The sequence below is a fragment of the Phaseolus vulgaris genome, chromosome 9 (assembly GCF_000499845.2).
Source record: "Phaseolus vulgaris cultivar G19833 chromosome 9, P. vulgaris v2.0, whole genome shotgun sequence".
Lineage (NCBI taxonomy): Eukaryota > Viridiplantae > Streptophyta > Magnoliopsida > Fabales > Fabaceae > Phaseolus > Phaseolus vulgaris.
The window spans coordinates 20,639,895-20,665,480 of NC_023751.2; the positions used below are offsets into that span (position 1 = coordinate 20,639,895).

A 25,586-nucleotide genomic window follows, 5' to 3' on the forward strand; every position below is an offset into this window, starting at 1 on the left:
TTTTTGTACTTCTTTAATAGGGACTTTGGATTTCATTTTAAAAATAAAAATGAGAAACATGTTTTGTAAGCATGAAGTTTAAAATAGTCTCTAATCTTACAATTTATCTAATTTTATAATTTTTAAAATTTTATCCATTTTAATAATTTAAAAATGCTACACTATTTTTTGCAAAAAAAAAACTAATTTTCAGGTGAAAATAAAGAAACAAGGCCTAATTGAATAAATATTATGTTATAAAAAGAAACTGAATGCACCATTTAATAAACATTGATGTGAAATTTAATCATCTCAAATGTATCAGTATATAAAAAATTTATTTCACCGAAGAACTTACCCTCAACATGGTTGTTGATTAGTTCGGTTGACCGCAAAACCATCTTTATCTTATGCACTTAACCAAACTTTCTTTTAAAAAAACAACTTAAGGATTCAATAAATTTAAATATATTGAATTTAAGCCGTTTTTTATTTTTTAAAATGCTCTTAGACAAGAAAATTTATTTATTTTTATTTAAATAAAATATATTATCACTAAATATAAAAATATAAAATAGAAAACTATTAGTTCAACTCTACATATTGATAGAAAAAATTACTATAGCATTCAACCAAAAATATATAGTTAATGGAGAAAATATCTCATTAACATTAGTTGCCAAAACTCTAACAAACACCAATGATATAAAAATAAATTGATATATGTTAATAGATAAATAATCTCCATATTATCAACTAAAAATAGTTTATATCAGCATAAATTAACTTACCTTAATTGAAGAATAGTCTGATTGATGTTGACAAAAAGAAAATCCTAATTTATATTGATTAAGAAAACTATGATTAATGTTGGTCGATAAATTATTTTAATCTATATAATAGTGGACGTTCATCGAAAATAACCCTAAATGACATTGTTAAAGACGATCTATGTTGATGTTAATAAAAAAAAATGATATTTGACATAAGTTGAAAAAAAGTTATTGATGTTAATACAAAAAATTATGTGTGAAAAAAAGTGGGTCGAAAATATTTGGAAAGAAGAGTTTACGCAATTGGCATGGAGAGAGATTGAATGTGTGTGGTGGCGATGCATATTGGCATTGGAAAGTAGTAGCATGGGTAGAGTGGTGTACGTGGTGGGAGAGAGTGCGAGCATCTCAGAAAAGTATTTAATTGCTTCACTATTACTCCATGACATGTGTGTAGGGGGAGAGAACAGAATCAACAGAAAAAGGGAATAAGGGATAAGCTCCACTGAATCATTATGTCGCATCTCCCAACCAATATTACACTTACGTTTCTTCTCTTCATCTCATTCTACTATCCCAATTACCCTTATCATTACTCTCACGCGCTCATTTACCCACTCCACTCGCGCATCTCAACACTCTTTCCTCTCAATTCCCTTCTCATTATTGTGTTTTCAACTTGTAATAACATCATAAACCTTCATTTATTAATTCATTTTACTTCTTTGCTTATAAACTGCGATCATCAGACCTACTAATTACTATCCCCTCACTCTCCCACGCACACACCTTAGAGAAATAATTCATCAATTTTATTTCAATATGCTCGCTCATGTAAGACTCATACCATTCGAGTGTGTTTCTGCTTCCTCCTCTTAGAATTCAAATTTCTTTTTATGGCAAAGTTTATTACAACATAATATATATATATATATATATATATATATATATATTGATGGGTATTAATTGGCATTTGATGAAATTGCGAAATGGGCTCCATATGCCCATACACACACACTAGAGTTAAAGGCATGGCCTGAGATGAGTTGGTGAAATTAAGATGAGGTGGTGTGTGGGATATGCAGAAGTTGGGCTACGTTTGTGGTGATTGCCGGTTGGTAAAAGGGAAAATGAGGTTGTCTCTGTATGATATATAAGTGCCTACTTATGTTCTTGCTTTAGTGTCCCATGGCATGTGTCATCTCTGGAAATGACAACCTGCACCTTCCCCATATGTATCTTCTATATCAACGCATTTTGGTCCCTAAAGTGCAGTTTGTTGTTCGTGTTACCCAACATGGAGCCACACAAATATGTTAATTCATCTATATTACTTTCTCCTTCCCATTATATTTTTTACACCTATTTTTGCGTTCAATCATTTCTTTTCAATTTATTTTTCCTCACCGCATTATACTTTCTAAGCTACTCATCCAATTAATTTCTAAAATTAGTAAGCAAATGTTTTAGCTATTTTTAATTCAGATTATACTTACTTTAGTAACCAACTTTTTAAGTTTAGATACCCTTCATTCAATCTTTAGCAACAATTAGAGTTCTTCACTTTCAATAATAAATATTTTTTTTATAAAGAATCATTTAGAAAAAATAGAAACTCCTTAAAAGTTATAGAGGATCGACTTTGTATACTCTTTTTGTTTTTATAAAATATGTATCCATTTTAGTAACAAGAGAGATAGTAAAAATGAGAGAGACGAAGATACAAATGAGATATAATATGAGATGTGATAGAAATTAGAGAAGAAAAAAAAAATAGAGGAGTTTAATAAACTCTTATATTTTTGTACACGTTGTTTATTCATATTTTTACAATTTCTACAAAACCATTATCATTATCATTTTATGTATAAAAAACTTGTGCCAATATTTCAAAGGAATCTTAAAGGGATACTTACAAATGGCTCCAAAAACACAGATTCCACGAAATTGGCATGTAGTGTAAAATCAAACAATTTTTTGAAACGAAATACTTGGATACACATTATTTTCCCTTTTTTCTTTTTTATTTATTTTCCTTTTTATATTTCTGGCTTTTATATAAAAGTTTAAATTCTGTCGACATTCCAAATAGTTATTCCATTAATTACCTCAACATATGCAATGTTCATTTTTGAAGGCTTTTCTGATAAAGCACCTACTGCACTGTTAGCTGTTTTATTTTCTAAAAGTATAACTTAGTCATAACTTCATTGCTTACTTTTCATTGCTTTATATGCTTCACCATGCATCCAAATTGTACGAATATTTACTATTGCGCTAATAATAATTAATGTTTAAAAGTTATTAGTGAGTATATAGCCGTTTAATGTATATGTATTGTAACCCTTATTAAATTTTATATAGTATTTTCACGTTTTACAAATGTCTCGTATTGAATCTTTTGCCAGAGCAACTACTATAATATCATTATGGTCGTAACAAAATATTTTTAGCAATAAAGTGGACACATCTTATATGGACTCATTAAGAATAATTTTGATTTAGTTCATATTTTATTAGAAGTAAAATGTGCTCTGGTGGACTCTTCACATACCGAAAAAATTACATTCAATTTGATAATGATAAGGATCGGATGACATTGTTTTTTGTCCAAATCAAGAATTACTTAAATATGATTCAAAATTAATCTTATTCTATTGTCAATCAGAGATTTCTCTATGAAAAATATGAATCGGAGTTTGAAGAAGGGGGAGGAGTCCTCGACCCGCAATAGATAGATGATGATTTTTTCAATCACATCGTTTAAGCTCCTAGAATATGGTGTCTTTGAGGTTTTCTATTTAATTGTATTGAAATGAACATTTCATTGGGATTTCCCTATTGCACCAGGTCATTTCGGGGCAAGCAGATCATTTATGATGAAGAGGATGAACTTCAAGAGAATGATTCAGAATTCTTGCAGTGAAACCATAGTCGCCTTCTTAGATGCTCAACAATGTTTTATAAGGGTGACTAAGGCAAATAGCCGTCATCTTTGTTTGAATCTAATAAGGCGGCTAAATATCCGTCTTCTTTGCCATTTTACAGTTAAAAGAGACATCGTTTTTAACCTTTTCTATACCAGTGCCAAGATTATAAAAATTGTGAGATACCTATTTTGGTGACTGTAACTATTTTGTGATTATTAGTCTTCACAATTTGTATTCATTAATATTAAAGTTTTTATGCCATTGTGAAACTGTGTTAGTATTTTACAAAATCTTATGATATAATATTATAGCAATAATATTATTTTAAAAGTTTAGAAGAAAGCTTAGTACCAAGGAAGAAAAACGAGCTGAAATCGTTAGTTATTAAAACTAAGTGAGAGTATAAGAAATGGTTACTTTAACCACACATTTTTCTTAACTTTCGAAGTGAAATTTACATGCCTTTTAATATTATGTATAAACATATCAGACGTGTACATATTTAGGAAAGTAATATGATCTTCTAACTTGTAAGTCATATGATTTTGTCTTTATTTCTTTTACGTCAAGAAATTAACTATCACATCTATAATTGCAAGAGTAGTTTTTTAAATAATAATAATATTTAGACATTTGTTTTTTTAAACATCTTACTAACACATTTCATATTTTAATTATTTTTTGTATCGTATTATATCATCTACTACATGTTTAACTAGATGTTGAAAAGCATTTGTGTGTCTAGACATCATTTTAGTTTTTAAAATGAAAACCATGAACGGGTAAAATCTTATCTGATAAAAAATTTAGAAGTTGTAAATTAAATAGGTTTAAGATTATAGTTTGTTTTTATGGTGATTGATGGCTGTCGGCTAAACTGGTATGTACTTTATAGATATGCATAAAAAGATTAAATTAAAAAAAAAACTGCAAGAGTGTGGTGAGAAAGAGCAAGGTTTACATATGAGTGATGGAGGCAGATACATAGGTAGGAATAGGTTTGAGACACTATATTATGCTTGTTGAAAGCATGTCACCCACTCATCATATTACTATTGCCCTCCTACTCCTACATACTACATGTGTGTCGCTCCCTTCTATTAATTATCTTCAGTCATGGTTGGGGAAAAGGACCTCTTTCAAATTATTGCCTCATCATTGCAGCACCTCATCGCAAGTTTAAATACTACTATTTTGCAGCTACTCTCTAAATTAAAGTATTCAATGCAATATTATTGTTGCCATTTTCACTTCTCAAAGATTCTTGGTATCTTATTTCACATGCCATTTAAATATATTTACAGAAGTTGCTTTAAATTTACCAGGTTGGGGCAATTATTACATTTTGTCCACCAGGTTTACATAGCAGTAAAAGGACCTGACGGTGTAGGTTATACATTGATTTTGTGACAAACTTTTTGGTAAATACATTCACACACCTAGCTGTACAGTAATATACATTTAATTTAAGAGTATAATGCATGGTATTAATAATATTGCTCGCAGTACCAAAGTACATGAACACAAATATATCACATCCTGACACTTTTTGTTAATTAGTATGCGTGACAGTTTTGTGTGAAGTTCACGGAATGGGTTTTCGGTTTAATTTGATTGACTGAATAATGTTCTTGACTCAGCTCAAAAGCAGATGAAAAGATTAATTATCTTGAGCTTACTATCACTAATTTGGTTTAATTTGAGAAGCACCTTTATCTTCCTTGTTGGGTTCCGTTTGCGGCAGCAATAATGAGTATTTGAAATTTGGGAAAGGTAACAACAAAAATATAGTATATGAAGGAAAGCAACCACTTATTGTCGGTCATTTAACAGCTAGCACAGTACATGTCACTTTGAGGAGAAGATAGTCGTAACTTGTAAGCCATCAGAGATTTAGGTTAAGCAACAATGTCACAGAAAATCCAAAGACTACATTATCTGTCTTGGCAGTGCTACAATTTGCCACAGTATCGAACAAACGCAGAGTCACAAGAGGATGAGCAGAGGACAGTGTTGAATTTGAATTTTGTGCTGTTTTATTCGTAATACCGGGACAGTATGTTGATAGAGATGAACTACAATAGACAAGAACAAGGAATTTTACGTTAACATGGTCCCATATAAGGTTTTTATTTCGACTGACCAGTTTGTTTTAGTTTGTAAGAAATTAATGTAGAATCAATGAAACAACTTTTTTTTTTATACGTATTGTAATGTAAAATTGTAGGTGACTTGTTTGTGAAAAGAAAATATCGTGTGACATTGACAAGTAATGCAATGAAGAAAATTAGAAAGGGTGGTTATGGGTAGTATACGAAGTATTGATAGCGTTACCTCTTAGTATTTATTAGCCTTATAGCAATAGACGTTTGTCAGAGAAAATGAAATGGTTTTGTTTGAGTGGAGATGGAAACCAAGCCACTTGTTGGGTCGAGGACAAGTGAGTGGTAATGTTGCAGGCTTTTAGTAAATTTACTAAAGAAAGAGTTCGCAATCTCTCCAACTTGCATGCTATGCGACACACTTTCTCTGATTTGTTTAGCTGTGGGCTACTTCAATTTAATGAACAAAAGCATTGAGCAGCTTTCATTTCACCCAGCTAGCGTATGTCACAATGGTTGGTCCCCCCTGTTACATATGCTCCTCTTCAAGTTTCCACCTCTCACACACACCATCATGCCTTCTCGTTAATTCCTAAAAACTCTATCACTACTTATCACTTACCTCATTTATTCACCCACATAAATCCAGGTAATTTTACTTTACTGTTTCAAATCAAATAAATATATAGGTATGTTTCTTAAGCAAAATATAGCCATGAAACACAAGCAAGGGGTGATAAATATTCAAAGATTTAAAAAAATCTTTGGTTGATATTGCGGTTGGTGAAGTGAAGGCCCAGCAATCCCAGCTTGCACCTTCAAAGAGGGTACATATTATTAGCACGCAAAAATCACTTGTGTTGTGGCCAGTGCCCATTCACCTTTCTTTAATTAATATAATTAGAAATATTTAAAAAAAAGTAAAGTTACGCATTTAGAAGTAATTATTTGGAGGTATTATTAGAGTAATTCTTAAACGAAGTGGAAATTTGAGCTTATATAGGAGTGTCCCCACTGCACCCGAACCGTTGATCTTGATCACAAAATGAAGGAATGTCCACACACAGCAGCAAGACATACGAAAGTGAAACTCTACGAAGACAGTATAGTATATGATTGACGAATACGATGGATGGAGGATTGTTACTAAACTCAATTTGAAACATTAATACTGTGTCAACCACGTGTACGTTGTACGGTTACCAATGCAGCTCTGACTTGTGCTGCCCCTTGGGCCCACAAAATCAGCTCCTTCGATGACCCTCACATGTTATGAATCAGAATGGTTTTGTTTTTCTTACTTATTACTTTCTTTCTATCTCTTTGTTTTGAGAATTTTGTTTGTTTATTTATTTGTCGACGGAAGTAAAATGGTGATTTAAATTTGAAATGCTAGATGATGATAAAACGAGGAAGGGGAAGACAAAGTGGCTAGGGAAGCATGTGAAATGCATATGGCGTTTCTGTGCACCCAAACTCATTCTGTCTTCCAAATTTATTACCTTTTATAATTATCTCGGATGTCTACGTGGCAATCATGAGGATTTGTCAGCACCATCTTCAGCAAACACGTGGTATAGTCATAACTCTGTTCCTTCCCTTTCCTTTTCTTCTTTTTCTTCCAAAATATATTCTAACCATCATTTTTTCTCTATCAAAACTTATTCATAATGTCAAAATTAAACCCATCAACTTATTCATAAGTAAACCCATCAATTTTATGTTTAATAAATAGCTTATGCTCCTCTGTGTTTAATTCCAGGATATATTTTAGTTTTATATCGTTTTTTAGTATTAAAAACTGACAAATAATTCGTAAAAACCCATATTAGGCAACATCAAATGTTAGACCGGTGCGAAATGACGTGTAAAGTAAATGCAGTGTTTAAATAATATAGTTATTCAACACAATTAGATTAACCTATCTCCAAGAGAATAAATTTTAATTACTTAGTGAGTATGAACAACATTTTGGTGTTTACACTATGATTAGTTTATAGTTGTAATTTTTTTTTGAAGTATCACTTTATACGCAAACATCAATAACGACTAAAAGTGAAATAGTTTGTCTAATTTCCAATTAGTTTGCATCAGCTGCCGAAAACACAATCTTTGTGACCACTTTAAAGGTCATAAAAGCATTAGATGACAAATAAAAGTCTATAACAAATTAAAAGCGTGAGACAATAGATTAAAAACGAGAGCAATAAGAGAATGTTGAAAAAGAGTTGGACAAAGGAGGAATGTTTGTTGGTGTCTAATGTCGATCATATCTTAACGCTGGATTCAGTTATGAGAATTTCTTCAATTAATGCACCAAGTTGGATTGTGTTCTAGTCAAGCTTATCCATTGAATGGGAAATCAAAAAAATGTGTTTATACGTACGTGATTATATATGATGAGGGTAATTAGTCTTAGAATTTGATTAGTTGGTTGTTTTGCATTCTACTTCTTAATTGTTATTTGTTTTACTTTTGTGGCCATGAAATAATTAAAAAGGGAAAGTCAAAAAGTTGGAAAGAAAAAGGAGAAAAGGAAAGTGGAACACTTTCCGACATTCCTTGCATCAAGGTGTTGCACGGGTGACACAGAAATCTCGCATATTGACCCTTAGCTCATCTTCTTAACGGTTGGTCAATCGTTAAACGTGCATATCATCAGAGAAATCATACATGAGTTTTTCTTAGCTATTTAAGGATATTAAACAGATTCTATGTTTAGATTTTTTACTGAACTAGTATAATTGGATAAGTTAATAACTGAAATTTTAAGAAATTATTAAAATAGATACAATTCGTTTGACACAATTTCAGTTTAAATTAACTCATTTTAGTATGATTTTATTTTCATGTCAAAATATTGTATTAATTTGACACAACTTATCAATTTCAATAATTTTTTAATTTTATTTTATCAATTAATTTATCAAATTGTACTAATTTAGTAAAAAGAAAATTATTTTTAAGTATTCACAAACTCTTAATTTCAGTAAAAGAAATATTAATATTAGAATGGTCTTCAAATAGAATGTTTTGTTTAAAAAAAAAGTTTTCAAGGACTTTGAAGGCACAATTTTAGTTACCCTCACGTTGCTTTAAATTATATCAAATATTTGATTTAATATATTAGTAGTACACACAATTGATATTGTTTACTATTATATTTTTATACCTTACAATGCACGAGATAAATATTTATTTTAATATAATTAAAATCGACAAATACCTTTAAAAACACAAACTATTAAATTTATAATATTTTTAATATATATATATATATATTATATTTTAGATTGATAAAAGCAAAATGTTAAAGTTACGACTTGACACCCACGTGAGAAAGTAAAATTTAGTGAAAAAAATGAAATATTTGTTCTAAAGTTGAACAAAATAAATTTTGGTATAAGTAATGGTGGATTAGTTTTGAAAAATGGGCAACATGTAGCTAAATTAATTTATGGTGAAAGAAGATGGTTTTGAGTGTAGAATGAAGATGTTGAGAGAGTGATTAGTATGTTAGCCGTTGTTATTGACTTAGAATGATTTTAGGTTGTTGATAAGGTGATTGGAAATTTTTGAAGTAGGGCATAGAGTTATGACACAGTGAAGCTTGTTACATGCGTGAAAGCTTGTTACACCTGGAGCTACTCCAGAATTGATATATATGACCAAATGATGATGATGATTAAGAATCTGGGGTCATTGTCCTTTCAGACGTATCTTTGTGAGGGAATGTGCTTCACAATTGCCTCATTTGGGTACCCTACTATATATTTTTTCTTTTCATTTCACCTTTTAAGATAGCGACCCTATAATAATCATTTCTTTTCATGGCCCAGCCGCAAACTTTTTGTTTTCGGCCCAAATGCTGCTTCGAATATCAAATCATGGGCTTTGCTCTTTTTGCTTCGGCCCAGTTCTATTGTATGAGTCAGTAGTTCATGTTTTAGATTTCTAAAACTAGGCTTATATCTATAATCAATTTGAGGTTTTTGATTTCAATAATTTGCTTTTCTTTAAATTTACTACAATTTTTAACCTTTGTTATTTAAATTTATGCATTTCCTTTCAATAATTTACTTTATACATTTTAATTCTTTGTCAAGTAAATATTTTAATTTAATTCGTCCACTTAATTTTCAGCAATTTATATTTGTTTTCATTTATTTTCAATTTGCTTGATCTTCATTTACTATTACTAATTTGAATGAATCCAAAAATTCAAATTGAAGTAGTTATATTGGTTTAAACTCTTAACCTAATTCCGTCTAACCTTAATCAAATAAATTAATTATAGGTATAATTTTGAATGCCATATGTGAATACCTAAACCTAATAAAATAAAGCTTAATTAATGATGAAAATTTTCTTATTAATTATTATGTAAGGAGTATTATGATAAAACACTACAAGAATTCAAAGTTTTAGTGTCAACAAAAAATACAAATTTCTGTTGGTCTATTCAACCGACACTATTATAGTCGATTAGTTAGACACAAAAGTATTTAATAGTATAATTTTACGTTAAATGAGAAAAAAAAGTGAGTCTAACCCACACTAAATAGTTAAAATATAATAATTTTTTCGTAGGATAGGATCAGATCCAATTTTAGGAGAGATGTCAAACCTGTCAGGTTATGGCTTTGATCTAAGAGCTTCGGTTTGAACACATTGTTCTCTTGAAAGATTATAAGTCTATCTTTTTTTAATAGGAGGTGTGGTGTTGTTGAACATGCAAACACGTGTAAAATAATAAGGCACGATCGATATCAGTCTTTGTCCCTATTGGAATAAAGAACCTGGCATTTGGAAAATTCATGTCTTTTTTTTATTTAGCGGTTGGGATCGAGAATTGATCCGAGAGAATAAAAAGTTGAGCATTAGAATGAACTTTACCGACTCTAAGTTGAAAAAAATACTTTGCTTGGCTATGACCAATGCTAAAATTGATTAAAAAAATAGAACCAACTCTAATGATGTATCATATTTCAAATCTGTCCCATTTATCTTATTTTAAACCAATCTCAATTATCCTATTTTAAATCTCTCAAATTCCAATAAAATTTGAATATGATTCCAATGAAATTCTAGGTAGAGATTCAATGAATTTCTTTCATGTGAAAAATAAAATCAATTGATATCTTATTTGAACCACATATAACTAAACTAAACCAATCAAACTCAATAATCTCAGCCAATCATACTAAAAAAAAAGGGAAAACCATTAGAAAAAATACAAAACTTGTTACATGAAAAAAAAAATGAAATAATTAAACTCACATTGCAGGTGAACCTCAAGTAAGTGACAGGTCATCGAAATCTTTAACATAGTAGGGGTGGACTTGACTCATACCCATTAAATTGTTGTCAAGATGTCGTTCCATTATCATAGCTTGTTGTTGTTGCATCAACTTAATTGTGTCATTTAACTATGCAATCTTTTGATGTGCTAAGTTAGTTCTTTTAGTTGTTGCACCAACTTTTTCATTTGCTTTTTAAAGTTATTAACGAAGTTTTTCATTCTTAGCCAATTGGTTACTGCAACTAGTGGTAGAAACTAACAAGGATGGCTGAGTGAGGGATGACGGTCCATGGTGGCAGTTAGCAGCTAAGTCTGCAGTACATGAGATCAACCTGTATTATTTCCTCCAGAAACATCTTTCCAGCATTGCAACTTTCTTGCTGCATCTATTTGACGGACAACAAAAGTTGTTCTTTCAGAACGATATGATTATATAACCCTCAACTGCTGATGATAGGTTTCCTACACAACTGTTGGGAGTTGAAAATGTTAGGTAATTATGTTCAAAATATAATAAACACTGCAAAAAAATTCAGCATTACCTACAAACATTACTCATGAACAACATTACCTACCTATATTACCCACAAATCTCATTACCTACGAATATTACCCACAAATCTGAATTCATAGGTAAATTCAACAATACCTACCAACTATTACTCACACTCTGTTATCTACTAACTATTACTCATGGATCTCTATTACCTAGCAACTATTACTCACAAATCTTTATTTACCTACCAACTATTACCCATGAATGTCTATTACCTACCAACTATACTCACAGATTTCTATTACTTACCAACTATTATCATAATAATTATATACATAATATTAAAAATATTATTATAAAATAAATAATTATAAAATTATAATTAATATTCATAAACAATAATAATAATAATAAATATAATGCTCATAACTAATAGATATACATATTATTAATATTATAAAATTAATAATATAAATATTATTATTATATTAATAATATGAATAATATTAATAGTATTAGTAATATTAATAGTATTAATAGTATGAAAAAACTAATAATATTAATAAAATTAATATTAATAATATTAACACTAATTCTAATATTTAATAATATTAATAATACTAATAATATTTAATAATATTAATAATATCATTATTTATTAATAATATTACTAATGTTTATATTATTAATTATATTAATATTGATAATCATACTAATAAGTATAATAATAATTATAATAAGACAACAAACTTAACTGTATAATGATTAAAATTTCTATAATGATTAAAGTTTTTTTTTTATCATTTATAAAGGAACTTGACTTTGAGTTTCACATGCAATTTAAGTTAAAAAATATTTTTTAATTATTTTAAAAATATGTAAATTTATGATTTTATAATAATATATTTTATTTATAAAGTAAATTTTATTTATATTTTATATAATTATATTATTTTATATCATTTAAATTATCAACTAATTTACCAAATAGTTATAATTTATTAAATTAGCTTCTTAACCTGATAAATTAATTTATCAGTTATTAACTAACTTATCAAGTAAATGTGGTACAAAACTTATATTGGATATTTATAAACATATTTTCAGAAATGTTATAACTAATGTTATTCTAAAATATACCTAAAAATATGTATGCTTAATTTTGTTTATATTTTCAGAAATACTTTTTAACTTTTAAAAATACATTAAAATAAAATCAAAGTGCATATGGATTAAAAAATAAATTTTTACATTTTCTCAAAATGTAATATTTTTATTCCTTAACATGGAAATAAAATTTATATAAACATAAAAGTATAAAATTTCTAAAAATAAAATACATTTATGAAATATTTTATTACTTTCTAATGGATATGGAAATAAATATTTCCAATTTTACAATTCTCAAAATGCAAAATAAACAACTCCTTCCTGATATAACAGACCTAAAATAATTCAGACCTCAAGTGACACTTTACTATACATGTTGGTGCAGTGGAAAGTTTTAAAATCTTCCGGTTGCGGTAAGTTGCGCTGCAACACAACACTCCAAAACCTAAGGTGGAGACAATTTGAATATTTACACAGCACAACCATTTTCTAGGGTTTATTCTGTCTATAAAAAGACGTATCCAATCTTTTCAACAAGCATAAGCCCTTCACGTAAGCACTTATATGTTATGTATGCTTCTCACTCCTCTTCTCTCCTGCATATTCAACACCTTTTTAAATATTTTTACGTTGATTTATTATTTTTGGAGGGCATAATTTCACCAATTACTATTAATAAAAAGAATGCATAGCCATTTGACTCATCATTTTATCGTTGAATCATAAAGAAAAACAAGAAGCAATAGAACAGTAGGATTCAAAGTGAATCCAAAATTCGTGGATGGCTTCGGAGAAAATCGAGCGAACTGCAATTGAAATGAACAATGCGGATACAAATTCGAGGGAACGTTCTTCTCTTCCTCCGTTGCAAAATTCACCCAATACTCAAAATCTGGGAATCATAGAACGAACTTTCTCCGCCGCAGGCGCCGCCTTCCTTTCAGTCATCATTGCCAATCCCCTCGATGTTGCCAAGGTGCTTTTCAATTTTATTGTTACAAAGCGGAATCTCCTATACATAGTTTCTTTGTCTGTCCTTTCTTCTTTGTAACGATTAATGAATTGTAGTTTTGAGAGTCTTCAAAATGTTATGCTCGGTGGTTTTTCCTGGGTGTCTTCTAGCTTTATGTTATCTTTTCTTTCTTTTCGTGTGTTCGGATTTAATTGTTCGAATATCATTCATGGGCACCAAGAAAAAGAAAAAGAGAAATATAAGTATGATAAATGATGTAATATAATAGGAAGAGAGGTAAAGAAAAATTATAGGTGCTAATTAGATGATTGATATACAATAATGTGTAAGCTTCATTACTTCTAATTATTTATCTTTTGGTGTACTCTGATTTGTTTTGCCTATGTATCAGACAAGGTTGCAAGCACAAGCAGCAGGGGTTGCATATTCTCATCCACTCAGTAATATGACTAGTAGAATGGCTTGTTTTGGCCCAAATATGGTACGCAAGAAACATAATTTTGTTGTTTGGTCTATCTATAAAACAAACAAATGCAATGTTTCATTTTCTTTAGGTTGTTTGGTTGAATGATTTTGCTTCGTTTTAAATCCAACATAGTTAGTTACTTGCCAGAATAAAAAAAAACAATCTACATTGATAAACTTGTGCAATTAACTTTGTATTTTCAATGTTATTCTTAGATGTTTGCTGATTTAAGATGTTCTCCATCATGCCACCGGGCTGGAATCCAGGGAACAGTGTCCATCTGTCCTCCTGAGTGTTTTCGCTACAAAGGAACATTGGATGTCATCCACAAAATTATACATCAGGTTGCTGTTTTTATTTCATGGGTTTAACTCATCATTTGCGTGTATTGAGAACATGTGTGCTTCAAGTTATGTGTACTACATATTTACATTTACAAATATGGATACAGATTAATCAATGCCAATTTGGTATTGCAGGAGGGATTTGCTAAGCTGTGGAGAGGCACAAATGCTGGTCTGGCTCTTGCAGTACCAACTGTAGGTTCACAAGTCAATCAACAGAGATTTATTGCTCAATATTGCACTTCATATGTTAATGCAAAGGAATTGACTGACATAACTTTTGTGTGCTGAAATCAGGTGGGAATTTACCTTCCTTGCTATGACATATTACGCAATTGGTTGGAGGATTTCACAGCTAAAAATGCTCCAACTACAGCTCCTTATGTACCATTAGTGGCTGGTTCATTGGCACGCTCTCTAGCTTGTGCAACTTGCTATCCTATTGAACTTGCTAGAACTCGAATGCAGGTATTTATAAGATATATTTTGGCACCCAATGTGGAAATTTTGTGGCTTTTTTGAGTTTACATATTCATGAAGTTTGCTTGTTTAAGTCAGAATCACTGCCCATCTCTTTTGAATTCATTTGGCATTGAGAAGGTAAACAAGTAATTTAGGATTTGTTTTGCTTTCTTTAATCAGTAAAGAATTAATAAATTAAAGAACATGAAACATTTAAGGAATGCCCCACCCTTATAAAAAATATAGTTATACTATCTAGACTCCAACAGAATTCATCACACTCTTTTTGCTTTGGTAAAACGACAACCTAAAGCACAAAGGAAATTGTTGCACTAAGTTTTTCAAGTTCCTACAAATATCTAACCCAATAAACAACACATTCGAAGATAAATTTAATCTAGTTTAAATGAGTAAATATTTATATTTACTGTTATTTATATACATATATAACTGTTTTTTATTTACTAATCATCATTTGTTAAAGTTGTTAATGAAGTATCTACATTGATACAACTCCTTTCAAAGTAAAGCTTATATAAGAATAAGTTTTTGCTTTGATTAATGTCATTTCATTCTTATTCAAAAGATGGAATAGGAATTTTGGTTCCATTTTATATAAAATATCTAAATATTATAATCATGTCTTTATTTTATCATGTTCGATTTCAGTGTATTATGTTGCATTCCTCCCTACTATACTATGTCACATTTCATATTTTCAACAATTCAAACATACACTAGAATTGTATATTATTCTATCGTAACAAATGTTTCATCCTTTAATTTATTCCATATTTTAATTTTTTAAATTTAATAGTGTTTCAATTTTTATTTTAGATTCTCTAATCTTTTTTATGCTTATTGTTTATAGAAGAATTACGTTTTCATTTATTTTGTCTTCAAGTTATATTTTCTATTCCACAAACCTTTTGGGTTTCTACTGTTTTTCTTTGGAGAATTATCAGGTTTTCATTTATTAATTTCGGATGTAGGCATTTAAAGTGACTCAAATTGATAAAAAGCCTCCTGGAGTGTTTCAGACTCTGCTTGGTGTTATGTCGCATGTCAAAAGCATAAATAGTCCACAGAATAATTGTAAGTGCTTAAGTTTTCTTGCAACATCAACATCTACTCAACACATAATAAATTTAAGTTCAAGGTATCATGCTTGCTTGGTGTTTAAAATTTATGAATTTTATCAACAAGAAATAAATGAATTGAAATGGACATTAGTTATCGCAACCCTTAAAATTGGTTGATATTTCCTTATCGGAATGATACATACTTTTGTGGTTATTGAGTTTATCATTATAATGTTTAAGTTAATTGAGTATTTGAATTTAGCTTATTAACGAGCTGATAGTTTAAGTTAAGTTCTCTGGAATAGGTATTAGAGCTCTAATCCTTCTCTATATGTGTTACGCAACTAGAGGAAAGAGTTATGGACAAAACATGCATGCAATTCTTTAGGTACTTTTTGGGATTTATCTCCCATCCAAATTGGAGTTTCACCTCGGTAAATTAAATTTTGCATTAAGAAAACCTTTGTTATGTAGATTATCAAGGTCAAATCCCGACTTTTGATTGGAAAAAAAGTACCAAAAGGACACGAAAACTGGATTTAAAACTTTTCCATAGAATTATTTACGTCACCTGTTTAAATTGATTGGTTAAAGAAAGTATGAGGGAATCCTAGAAGGAAAAGGTTATGGAAAACTATTGTGAGTAAAGTTAGCACAAAGTTAAATATTTGTATGGGGAGATTTTTGTCTTTGACAAGTAGAATATGCATTATAAAGTCGGTTTTCACTTCACTTCCTTTGTTCTATTTATCATTCTTTAAAGTCCCAAAGTTCTCTATGAAATTTGTTTACGAGTGGCTAACAAATAATATAAGAGGACCACATCATGATATTTTTAGCCATCTGTGGAGGATCAAAGCCTCACCTAGTGTTTTGATTTTGACAACTACGTGGAGGGTCATGGTAGACCGTATGCCAACGAGAGTTAATCTCACTAGGAGAGGGGTGAAGATGCCTACACTGGTGTGGGTTATGTGTCAAGGTGTGAATGAATCTTCAGTGTGTGTGGGACCACTGCTTTAGGTGGATTGATATGTTGTATGTTCACCATGCAGATTTGGAAAGACATTTTGAGCAATTTTTCTTACCACAAGACCCCTTTAATCAGAATATGGTGTGGAAGGGTATGTGGGTGGTTGTGATATGGAGTATTTGGGAACAAAGGAACCTTATTATTTTCATGCAGGGGTAGTGGATGAGGAAGAAATCTTCCATATGGCGCACTTAAATGCTGGCTATGGTTAAAACATAAAATACACGTCTTTAATTTCTTCTTTTCTGAGTGGTGTATGAGCCCGATTATGTGTATTAAGAAATAGAAGAGAGGGGGTTGGTGAAGTTTAGTAGGTGGGGCTGGATGATCACTATGACACCACTGATAAGTCCCTTTAGGTGGTTGTGATGAGTGGTTGAAGAGGTTAGTTGCGGTTCTGTTTTGCGGGGTATCTTCTTTCGCTTAGTTCTTATCTTGGGGCAGGGGGCTTGATGTAGCAGGTTGTTGAGATGCTCTGGTGCTTTACAGGGTCTTTTTTTTGAGTTGTTTCTCTGATTTTTAGTGTTGTACTATGGTTTGATGTGCTACTGGTATGTGCCATAAGTTGTAGCAGCGAAAAATATGGTCTCTCCTCTTAGAAAGGGTGCTGACCACAAGAGAATTTTTGTAGTTCTGGACATCTTTTGGATGAAAGGCACCGTATGAGCGTTCGAGTGAAGCCAAGCTTGTGTTGCATCAGTGCTTGCAGTTACACAACAAGAGTAGGCTATGGATCAGGTGCAGTTTGCATGTTACACGGGGTCTAGGGAGTTTTACAGGTTTTTTGGTCTTGCTCTTGTTATAGCAATTTAAAATTCTTTGTTGTTTAGCTTGTAAATGTTGATTGGTTTGTATATAACCTATTTGTTTTTTATGTTTTTTTAATAAAGGTTGAGACACCGTGTTTCCTTTTTATATATATTTTTATTGTTGATAAAAAAAATATAAGGGGAGTAAATGAGAAAGATCTAGTAGAAGTTACTAAGATATACTTAAAGAGGACTTTATGAGAGCATTACATGAATTCCACTGTCATGGTAAATGGTCTAGGATTGTAACACGTCATTCATCTCTATTATTCTCAAAGTAAATAACCCACAACAATTGGAGGAATATAGTCCATTTATTTGATAGGTTGTATTTATAAAATTATTTTTGAAGTGTTGGTAAATAGGTTGAAGAAAGTTCTCATATCAAAGTCATAGATAAAATTTAGTCAACATTCTTGATAGGAAGAAACTTTCTAAACAATGTGTCATTCATCCGCAGCTCCGTTCTCGCTTCTGCTATGAATATTGAAGCAACTTCATTGCACTTGACATATTCCACATGCATGAAACCATAGATGATGTCAAATGTAGGAAGAAAAGTTGCTTGATCATGAAGGTGGATTTAAAAAAGCTTACTATTAGGTAAGAAGATGAGTTTTTTTTTTATTATATGATGGAAAGATTATGCTTTTGTGATCAATGGATTAGATGGATAAAATGATGTCTTGTATCAACGATAATAACCATTTTGGTCAATGGTAGCCCAACATAGAAATTTTCTCTTTCTATACAACTTAGACAAGGAGAACCCCTAACATCGTTTTTCTTTCTGATTGTAGTAGAGGGACTAGCAGGCATAGTGAAACAAGTCACAAATTTAATAATGCAAGAAGGAGTTAGGTGGGTAAAAATGAAATAGGAATAAATATGATGTAATTTGTAAATGACACTCTTTTTATATGTCAAAACCAAATACAAAATGTTTTATCACTCAAAAGTATATTACGATGTTTTGAAGTGCCATTAGTTCTGAAAATAAACTTCTGGAAGACTAAGCTAGAAGGAATAAGGGTTCAAACTAACCAATTGGACATGTATGATACCATATTAACCTGTTCATTCATGATGTTGTCACTCATATATTTGGGGATACCTATTGGGGTAAATCCAAGAAAAGAGATGATGTAAGACGATATAATTCTTAAAATTAGAAAGAGACTTTCTCAATGGAAAGGGAGGTAGTTGTGTTTTGCTAGAATAGTGTGTCTAGTTAAATCTTTCATTTATGCTCTACCCTTATTTTTTGTATTTTCTTTTATTGAGATAAAAAAAAATCTTCAATGAGACTAGAAAGATACAAAGACGATTTCTTCGAGGATGGGGTTCAAAAGAAAAGAAAATAGCTTGGGTGAAATATGAGAGAATATGTAGGTCGAAAGTATTAGAAGGGTTAAGCTTAAAGGGTATACTAGTGTTTAATTATGCACTTGTGGCCAAGTGAAAATGGAGACTAGCAAATGAAGATAATGGAGTATGGAAAGAAATACTAGTATCTAAATATAGGTATTGGAGGATGTTGCATAAGGAATCTGAAGGTAAGAATGAGTCGGTGTGGTGGAAGGATCTAAAGAAAATAATTGAATTATGAAATCAACTTAGGTGGTTTAATAAAAGTATATAATGGCAAATAGGAAAGGGAACTAAATTCAAATTTTGGGAAGATAGGTAGAATGAGAATATCCCTCTTAAGGATAAATTTTGCTAGGTTATATAAAAACTCTTGTAATAAGTTAGCTAAGGTGTCGAATATAGGAGTATGGATCAACAGTAAATTGGAATGAAAAATGGTGTGGAGACATGAATGGTTTCAATGAGAATTATCTCAGGTTGATACTCTTATGAGAGAATTATCACAAAAAGAATAAAAAAGACAAGAGAAAGACATATGGGTGTGGAATGAAGATGAATTTGGAACATATACTATTAGATCAACTTATTAATGTCTATAGCGAAATTATGATGGGAGGATAATACTTTCTTCAGCCTAATTTGGAAAATAAAGGCAATCCCAAGTTTGTTACACTTTGCTTGGAATATGAGAGTGAATAGTGTGTCAACAAAAGACAATCTCGGACATAGAGGGGTACAATTAACCAGTGAATTATGTGTTTTATGTGTACATGTGGAGGAATCAATTGAGAATTTATTTTTTAATGTAAAATATCAAACCATGATTGGAATCTTTGTAAATGGACGGGATTAACATTTGTTATACATAAAAAACACCTTCCAACATTTGTATCAATTTTGCTTGTGTGACCTCAATAGCAAAGGTAATAATATATATCTGAAAGACAATGTGGATGACTCTTATTAAACGCATATGGAGCAAAGAAACTCTGTTATGTTCAAAAATGGAAAGTGGATGAGGAAATTTTTGGATTAGCTAAATTGAAAGTATGGACATGAATTACAAATAAGGTATCTAGAGCAAACTTTGTATATTCTGATTGGTTTGTATGTCAAAAAAATTATATTAAAGGGATACAATAATAAAGATAAATTCAAAATCAATTGCGGGGTTATAAATATGCTATCTGACAGACATATTATGGATGGACAATTTAAATGTTCTTCTACATACAAGATAATGAGTGTTTCATGTTTGGCTATACCAGGTTATTATTTTGATTTTTATATGGTGATCCACAACAACAAGCTTTATTTGGGTGAAGACATTTGTTAATCTTATCTATTAAAATAACCTTTGGTTTTATGTAAGGAAACTGTCACAGGTTTTTTTGGAATCAATCCTACAACATATATGGTTAAAGCCTACCCAATTCATGTTGGTAAGGATACAAGAACACACCTTGGGGAGGAAGGGTATCTTGTATCTTTGCAAGAGTAATTAGGGACAAAGCAATTTTTCTAGACTGTGAGTGATCTGTATATCTAATAATTATGTTGAACTGTGTTACCTAGTTGGAGAGTTATAAGGAAGGTATTTTATTGTATCTATATATATAGTAATTTTTTTAATAAGAGTTTGGATACCTCGAGTGTCCCATTATATTATATATTTTTCCTTCTTGAGCACAAATAAAATATAAATTAATAAGGTAAAATGCTAAAAGATTTATTAGGTAATCATGTAATTGTCATTGAATCTATTCATTTAATAATATATAGTGCAAGGTTATCGACTTTTATGGACTGGCATGGGAGCTCAACTTGCCCGTGATGTACCCTTCTCTGCCATTTGTTGGTCAACGCTTGAACCGGTGAGTTTCTTTCATGAATCATTAAACATGTAAAGTTGTTTTTCTTTATATTTTTTTGTAATGGCAATTACTCTTGCATTGCAGACTAGAAGAAAACTTCTTAGTTTTGTTAGACATGATGATGCCAATGCGTTTAGTGTTCTTGGCGCAAATTTCGGAGCTGGTTTTATTGCAGGAACTTTAGCAGCTGGAGCTACATGTCCTTTAGATGTTGCAAAGACTCGGAGGCAAATAGAGGTTTGTTTGTTTTTGTTACAAATGAGATACAAAATTGTTCACTTGTCTTCACAAAGTTTAAGATTTGAATTGTTTGCTCATTAAATTTTGTCAGAGCTTCTATTACCAAGTGGTCTAATGTTTGATTTTGCTACCCTCATTATTTTATTAATATGTCAAGTTTATCATAATGCATGTGGGCATGTGTAGTATCCACACCTAAGCCTAAATGAATCTTTCATTAAGAGGTTTTTAGAGATGTAATGTAGCATTGTTCATGTGACCTTGAAAGACTAAACATTGAAATTTGTGATTCATGACATTTTCATTTATTTTTAAGTCATTAACTGTTTCTTCGTTCAAATTGTGGGGTGGAGTGGGGGACTACAGGAGGTTTGCTTACCTCGTTTGTGCTCTATTTTCTTAAACAACTATTTGAATTAATGATACAAATTCATATATATTTGATAAGTTGATCTTATTCTTATGTAATATTTTCAAAATAAATTGCAGAAGGATCCTTTCAAGGCATTGAAAATGACTACAAGACAAACATTAACGGAGGTGTGGAGGTATGCCATAGTTTGGATTTCAAGTGTTGTAATTTTTACTTTGCATGGTACAAATTGGATGACAAGACAAGTGCCTTAATTAACAACCTAGTTTTTACTCTCTCACTTTGATTTTGGTGCATGTCTGCACATATTTGATTTGAGATGTACAATATCTAAAAGATTTTTCTTCTTTGACAACCATAGTGAGAAAAGACCTTGTTATTGATTTGTTATTTAACCTACAACAATAAGTTATATTATAGTTCAGTCAGAGTAAACATTGTTTGAATTGATCAATGTGTTGATATAAATTATTACTGATATGTTTGATTTAAACAAATTTTCAGAGATGGAGGCTTGAAAGGATTGTTTGCAGGTTTTGGTCCACGAGTTGGTCGATTAGGTCCTTCCGTTGGATTAGTGGTTTCATTTTATGAAGTTGCAAAGTTTGTTCTGCATCATCACTACAACACATCATCATGATTGGATCCTTCTTATTATGCCAACTTTTTTGTTGCAAAAACAAATTCTGATCCGAACTTGTGGAGATGACTGAACAATAACTTTTTGTATTTGTAGGATTGAATAGGAAAATGATCGGCATAGGAAAAACTTAGGTTTTTGAGTGTTTTTAATCTTTATATGTTGATTAGGATAAGCGGAAATTTTGTAACAAGTGAGATTCTCACTAAAATTTGATGAAGTTAAATATTAATTAATTTTGAAATTTTTTGTTCCTCCCAAAAAAAGCTCTAAATGTGAAAATCAAAGTCTTAGCATATTTTTTTATTATGAAATGTAAAAATTATACTTTGTGATATGGGAGTAAAAAGAGACCAGAACATAATTGACTATAATACTGTTTAGAGAAACATAGTCCAAGCATAAAAAAAATTACTTGGCTAATAAATAAAACATAATATGTGAACTCTTTACATGTTAACCATGAATACCAAAGCATTCAATTTTATTTTGTCAAATATAGATTATTGATAAATCAATTGGTGATTGTTTTATATATTGCATTTAAAATTAGAAAAATGTCGAATAGGAAATGAGTAGACCTTAGTTAAAAGAGATTGTCTTATCATGTTCTAGATGTTTTGATTCGAACAACATTTTTTTTAAAGAAATTATTTGTAACGTAAGCAAAATTATTTGTGAAAACTCAATTTTATTTATGACATGTGTGATTGTCTTAAAAAATACATTTAAATATTAAGATTTTATTGAAAACATAGTTTTGTAGAAACATGCTCAGACTTAATTTTAATGAAAACTTAGATTTAATACAATTTAAACCCCAACTTAATCTACAAACTTTAATTAACTATACAAACCAAAATAATTTTGTTAAATTCATAAATTTGTGATTTTCTTCTTAATTTTTTCTCTTGTTAAATTGACCAAATTGTGATTTTCTCCACATTTTTTTTCTAAAACTTTCTTCAAGCACAAGTCATTAAATGTGTGATCTTTTGATCAAACTTCATTCTAATCACATTACAACCATGTCATTTTATCAAATCATTTAACATATAACATAAATAATATCACAATATTTATTTTAAACATTTTTTGAAATTTGAACATGCTTAGACTTTTGTCAAACGCTTAGATTAATATGCATAAAATAAATTGCATGTCACTATTAAGTTCTCAAAGTTCACACTATTTTAATCTTATTTATTTATCATTTAACATGTTATATATTCACACACAATCTTAACAATATTGCAAAAGTTTACATCAATTCTATTCATATTTCCAAATTTTCTTCCACGTCTATAAATTTCAATTTCATTATCACAATTTTTGTTAATAATATTTTTCATGATATTTTCTTATTTAAAATCACTCTAACATGTCAAGACACAAAATTTACAATTTCAAGACCAATAGTATTCATCAGACATTCCATAATTAGAATCAAATTTATTTATAACTCAAAATCATTTCTCTTACTTAGCAGTCGCTTGAATCCTAAACAATAACAAATGGAGTTGAAAATACATCAAAGACTTTTAGAGATCTAATAAAACATTACCAAAATCAAATCAAAAGATTAATTAGTTGAAAAAATAATATATTTTATGTAAAATCAGTGAAACTTCTAAACACTCAAATAGAGCCAAAGAATAAATAAATAATAAGGATATTAGAGTAGAAAGAAATTTGATTGATTAGATTAGAAATGTTATATTCTCCGTCACCTTCTATTTAGTATGATATGTTAGTACAAATTATGATAAATGAATTTAAAATAGAAGAGAGAAAATAAATAAAAAAGTAAAAAAGGATGATAGACATCATGAAATTTTTTTTTTACATCTTCTTGGATTTGACATGATATATTGTCAACCTCTTATATTATGCAAATAAGAAATTTAGTATTTATTTCATCATCTAATTAAGATAGATTATTTTATCACGTTTTTAATAAGTTGTTTCATAGTGACAATGAAATGTTTAACCGTGATGCATTAATAATATAAAATAATTTTTACATTGAAATCCGTAATTTAAAAATGATTAAATAGGAATGGTTTTGGAAAATGATAAAGATATGATGATAATATACGCTTAATAATTTGTATACTATAATTTGCCTTCAGTATGTTTTAACGTAAAAAAGTTAAAATATGTTAAAGTTTTAAAAATTAATGAGCAAATTATATTCATTTTTTTAGAATTTGTAAGAATTATAACATGAAATATTTGTTACATTTTTGTTATGATTTATTACAAAAATAATTTTGATAATTATGTAATTGATCTTTTAGTTCATTTATATAATTTTTAAAGTTTAAAAATAGAATAAAGGATAAAAAACATAAAAGGAAACATTGAAAATGCCTTTTAAATTATAAAAAATACATAAAATTTTATAAATATAAAACAAAATCTTGTAATCTTAAGGCATAGGTAACTCTATTCGAGCTCGTAGGTTCAGTTTATTACAGTTTAACAAATTACAAAAAATTCTATATTTACTTTATTTAAAGTATTTATAAAAAATAGGTGAAATAGATATTATAAGGTAAATGATATTTTTGTAATTAATAATAAAAACATTAAATTGAAAAAGAAAACTCTACTTCATGATTTCAAATACCAAACTGGTGTGTTGTTTTAAAAAATATTGGTAGTTCAGGTGTAAAACTTCGAACATAATGTCATACCAAAGTTCAGAATATCTGTCATTTAACCTACATTACTTCCATATTCTTATCTCTGTTATCCCAGAGAATTTCATTTTTTAATTATTATTATTTAACTTGTTTCCTTATTTAAGTATTAGAAAAACAAAGGGGATAAATAGGTAGAAAGAAGTAGTGAGAACTAGGAGATATAATTGAATTCATAAGATATTACAATAATAATGGCCGAATACAGTTAAAATTTCTCCTTCCCTAGTCTTTATGATACCAATGCCTCTCTTTGGCATGAGAAGGCTATGTTACCATCCATCAATTTATAAATAAACGAGGACTCCCTTGGTGGCTCAATGCATGATATAGGTCAGCACCAAAGCCACAAGCATTAGGACATATGCAATTGTTTGGTCAATTGTGGTGCCTGCAAAGTATGAACAACAATTTGTTAGCAATATGAACTATGCCCCTCTTTGCAAATCTTCAAGAAACAGTATAGTATTCATATTCAATTGTGAATCAATGTTTTTACTTTGCCACCCTGCAGAATCCAGA

The 25,586-nt window shown here is 29.8% G+C and overlaps 1 protein-coding gene across 1 annotated transcript; it reads left to right on the top strand.

Moving 5' to 3' along the window:
• The first annotated feature begins 13,046 nt into the window (after positions 1-13,046).
• LOC137822806 (mitochondrial carrier protein MTM1) lies at positions 13,047-22,534 on the top strand. Its single transcript, XM_068627805.1, has 10 exons — positions 13,047-13,668; positions 14,057-14,146; positions 14,347-14,475; positions 14,611-14,670; positions 14,773-14,943; positions 15,930-16,032; positions 21,015-21,106; positions 21,191-21,343; positions 21,836-21,894; positions 22,224-22,534. Exons 1-10 carry the CDS (start codon positions 13,474-13,476, stop codon positions 22,357-22,359), a joined length of 1,188 nt encoding a protein of 395 aa, XP_068483906.1. The 5' UTR covers positions 13,047-13,473; the 3' UTR covers positions 22,360-22,534.
• Positions 22,535-25,586: the final 3,052 nt, after the last annotated feature.

What these genes read in the sequence shown, in the direction of transcription:
- LOC137822806 (XM_068627805.1), top strand. Translation starts at nt 13,474, where the DNA reads ATGGCTTCGGAGAAAATCGAGCGAACTGCAATTGAAATGAACAATGCG. An exon ending in CTTGTTTTGGCCCAAATATG is followed by an intron (nt 14,147 to 14,346) that starts GTACGCAAGAAA and finishes TGTTATTCTTAG; the next exon opens with ATGTTTGCTGATTTAAGATG. An exon ending in GTTGGTCAACGCTTGAACCG is followed by an intron (nt 21,107 to 21,190) that starts GTGAGTTTCTTT and finishes CTTGCATTGCAG; the next exon opens with ACTAGAAGAAAACTTCTTAG.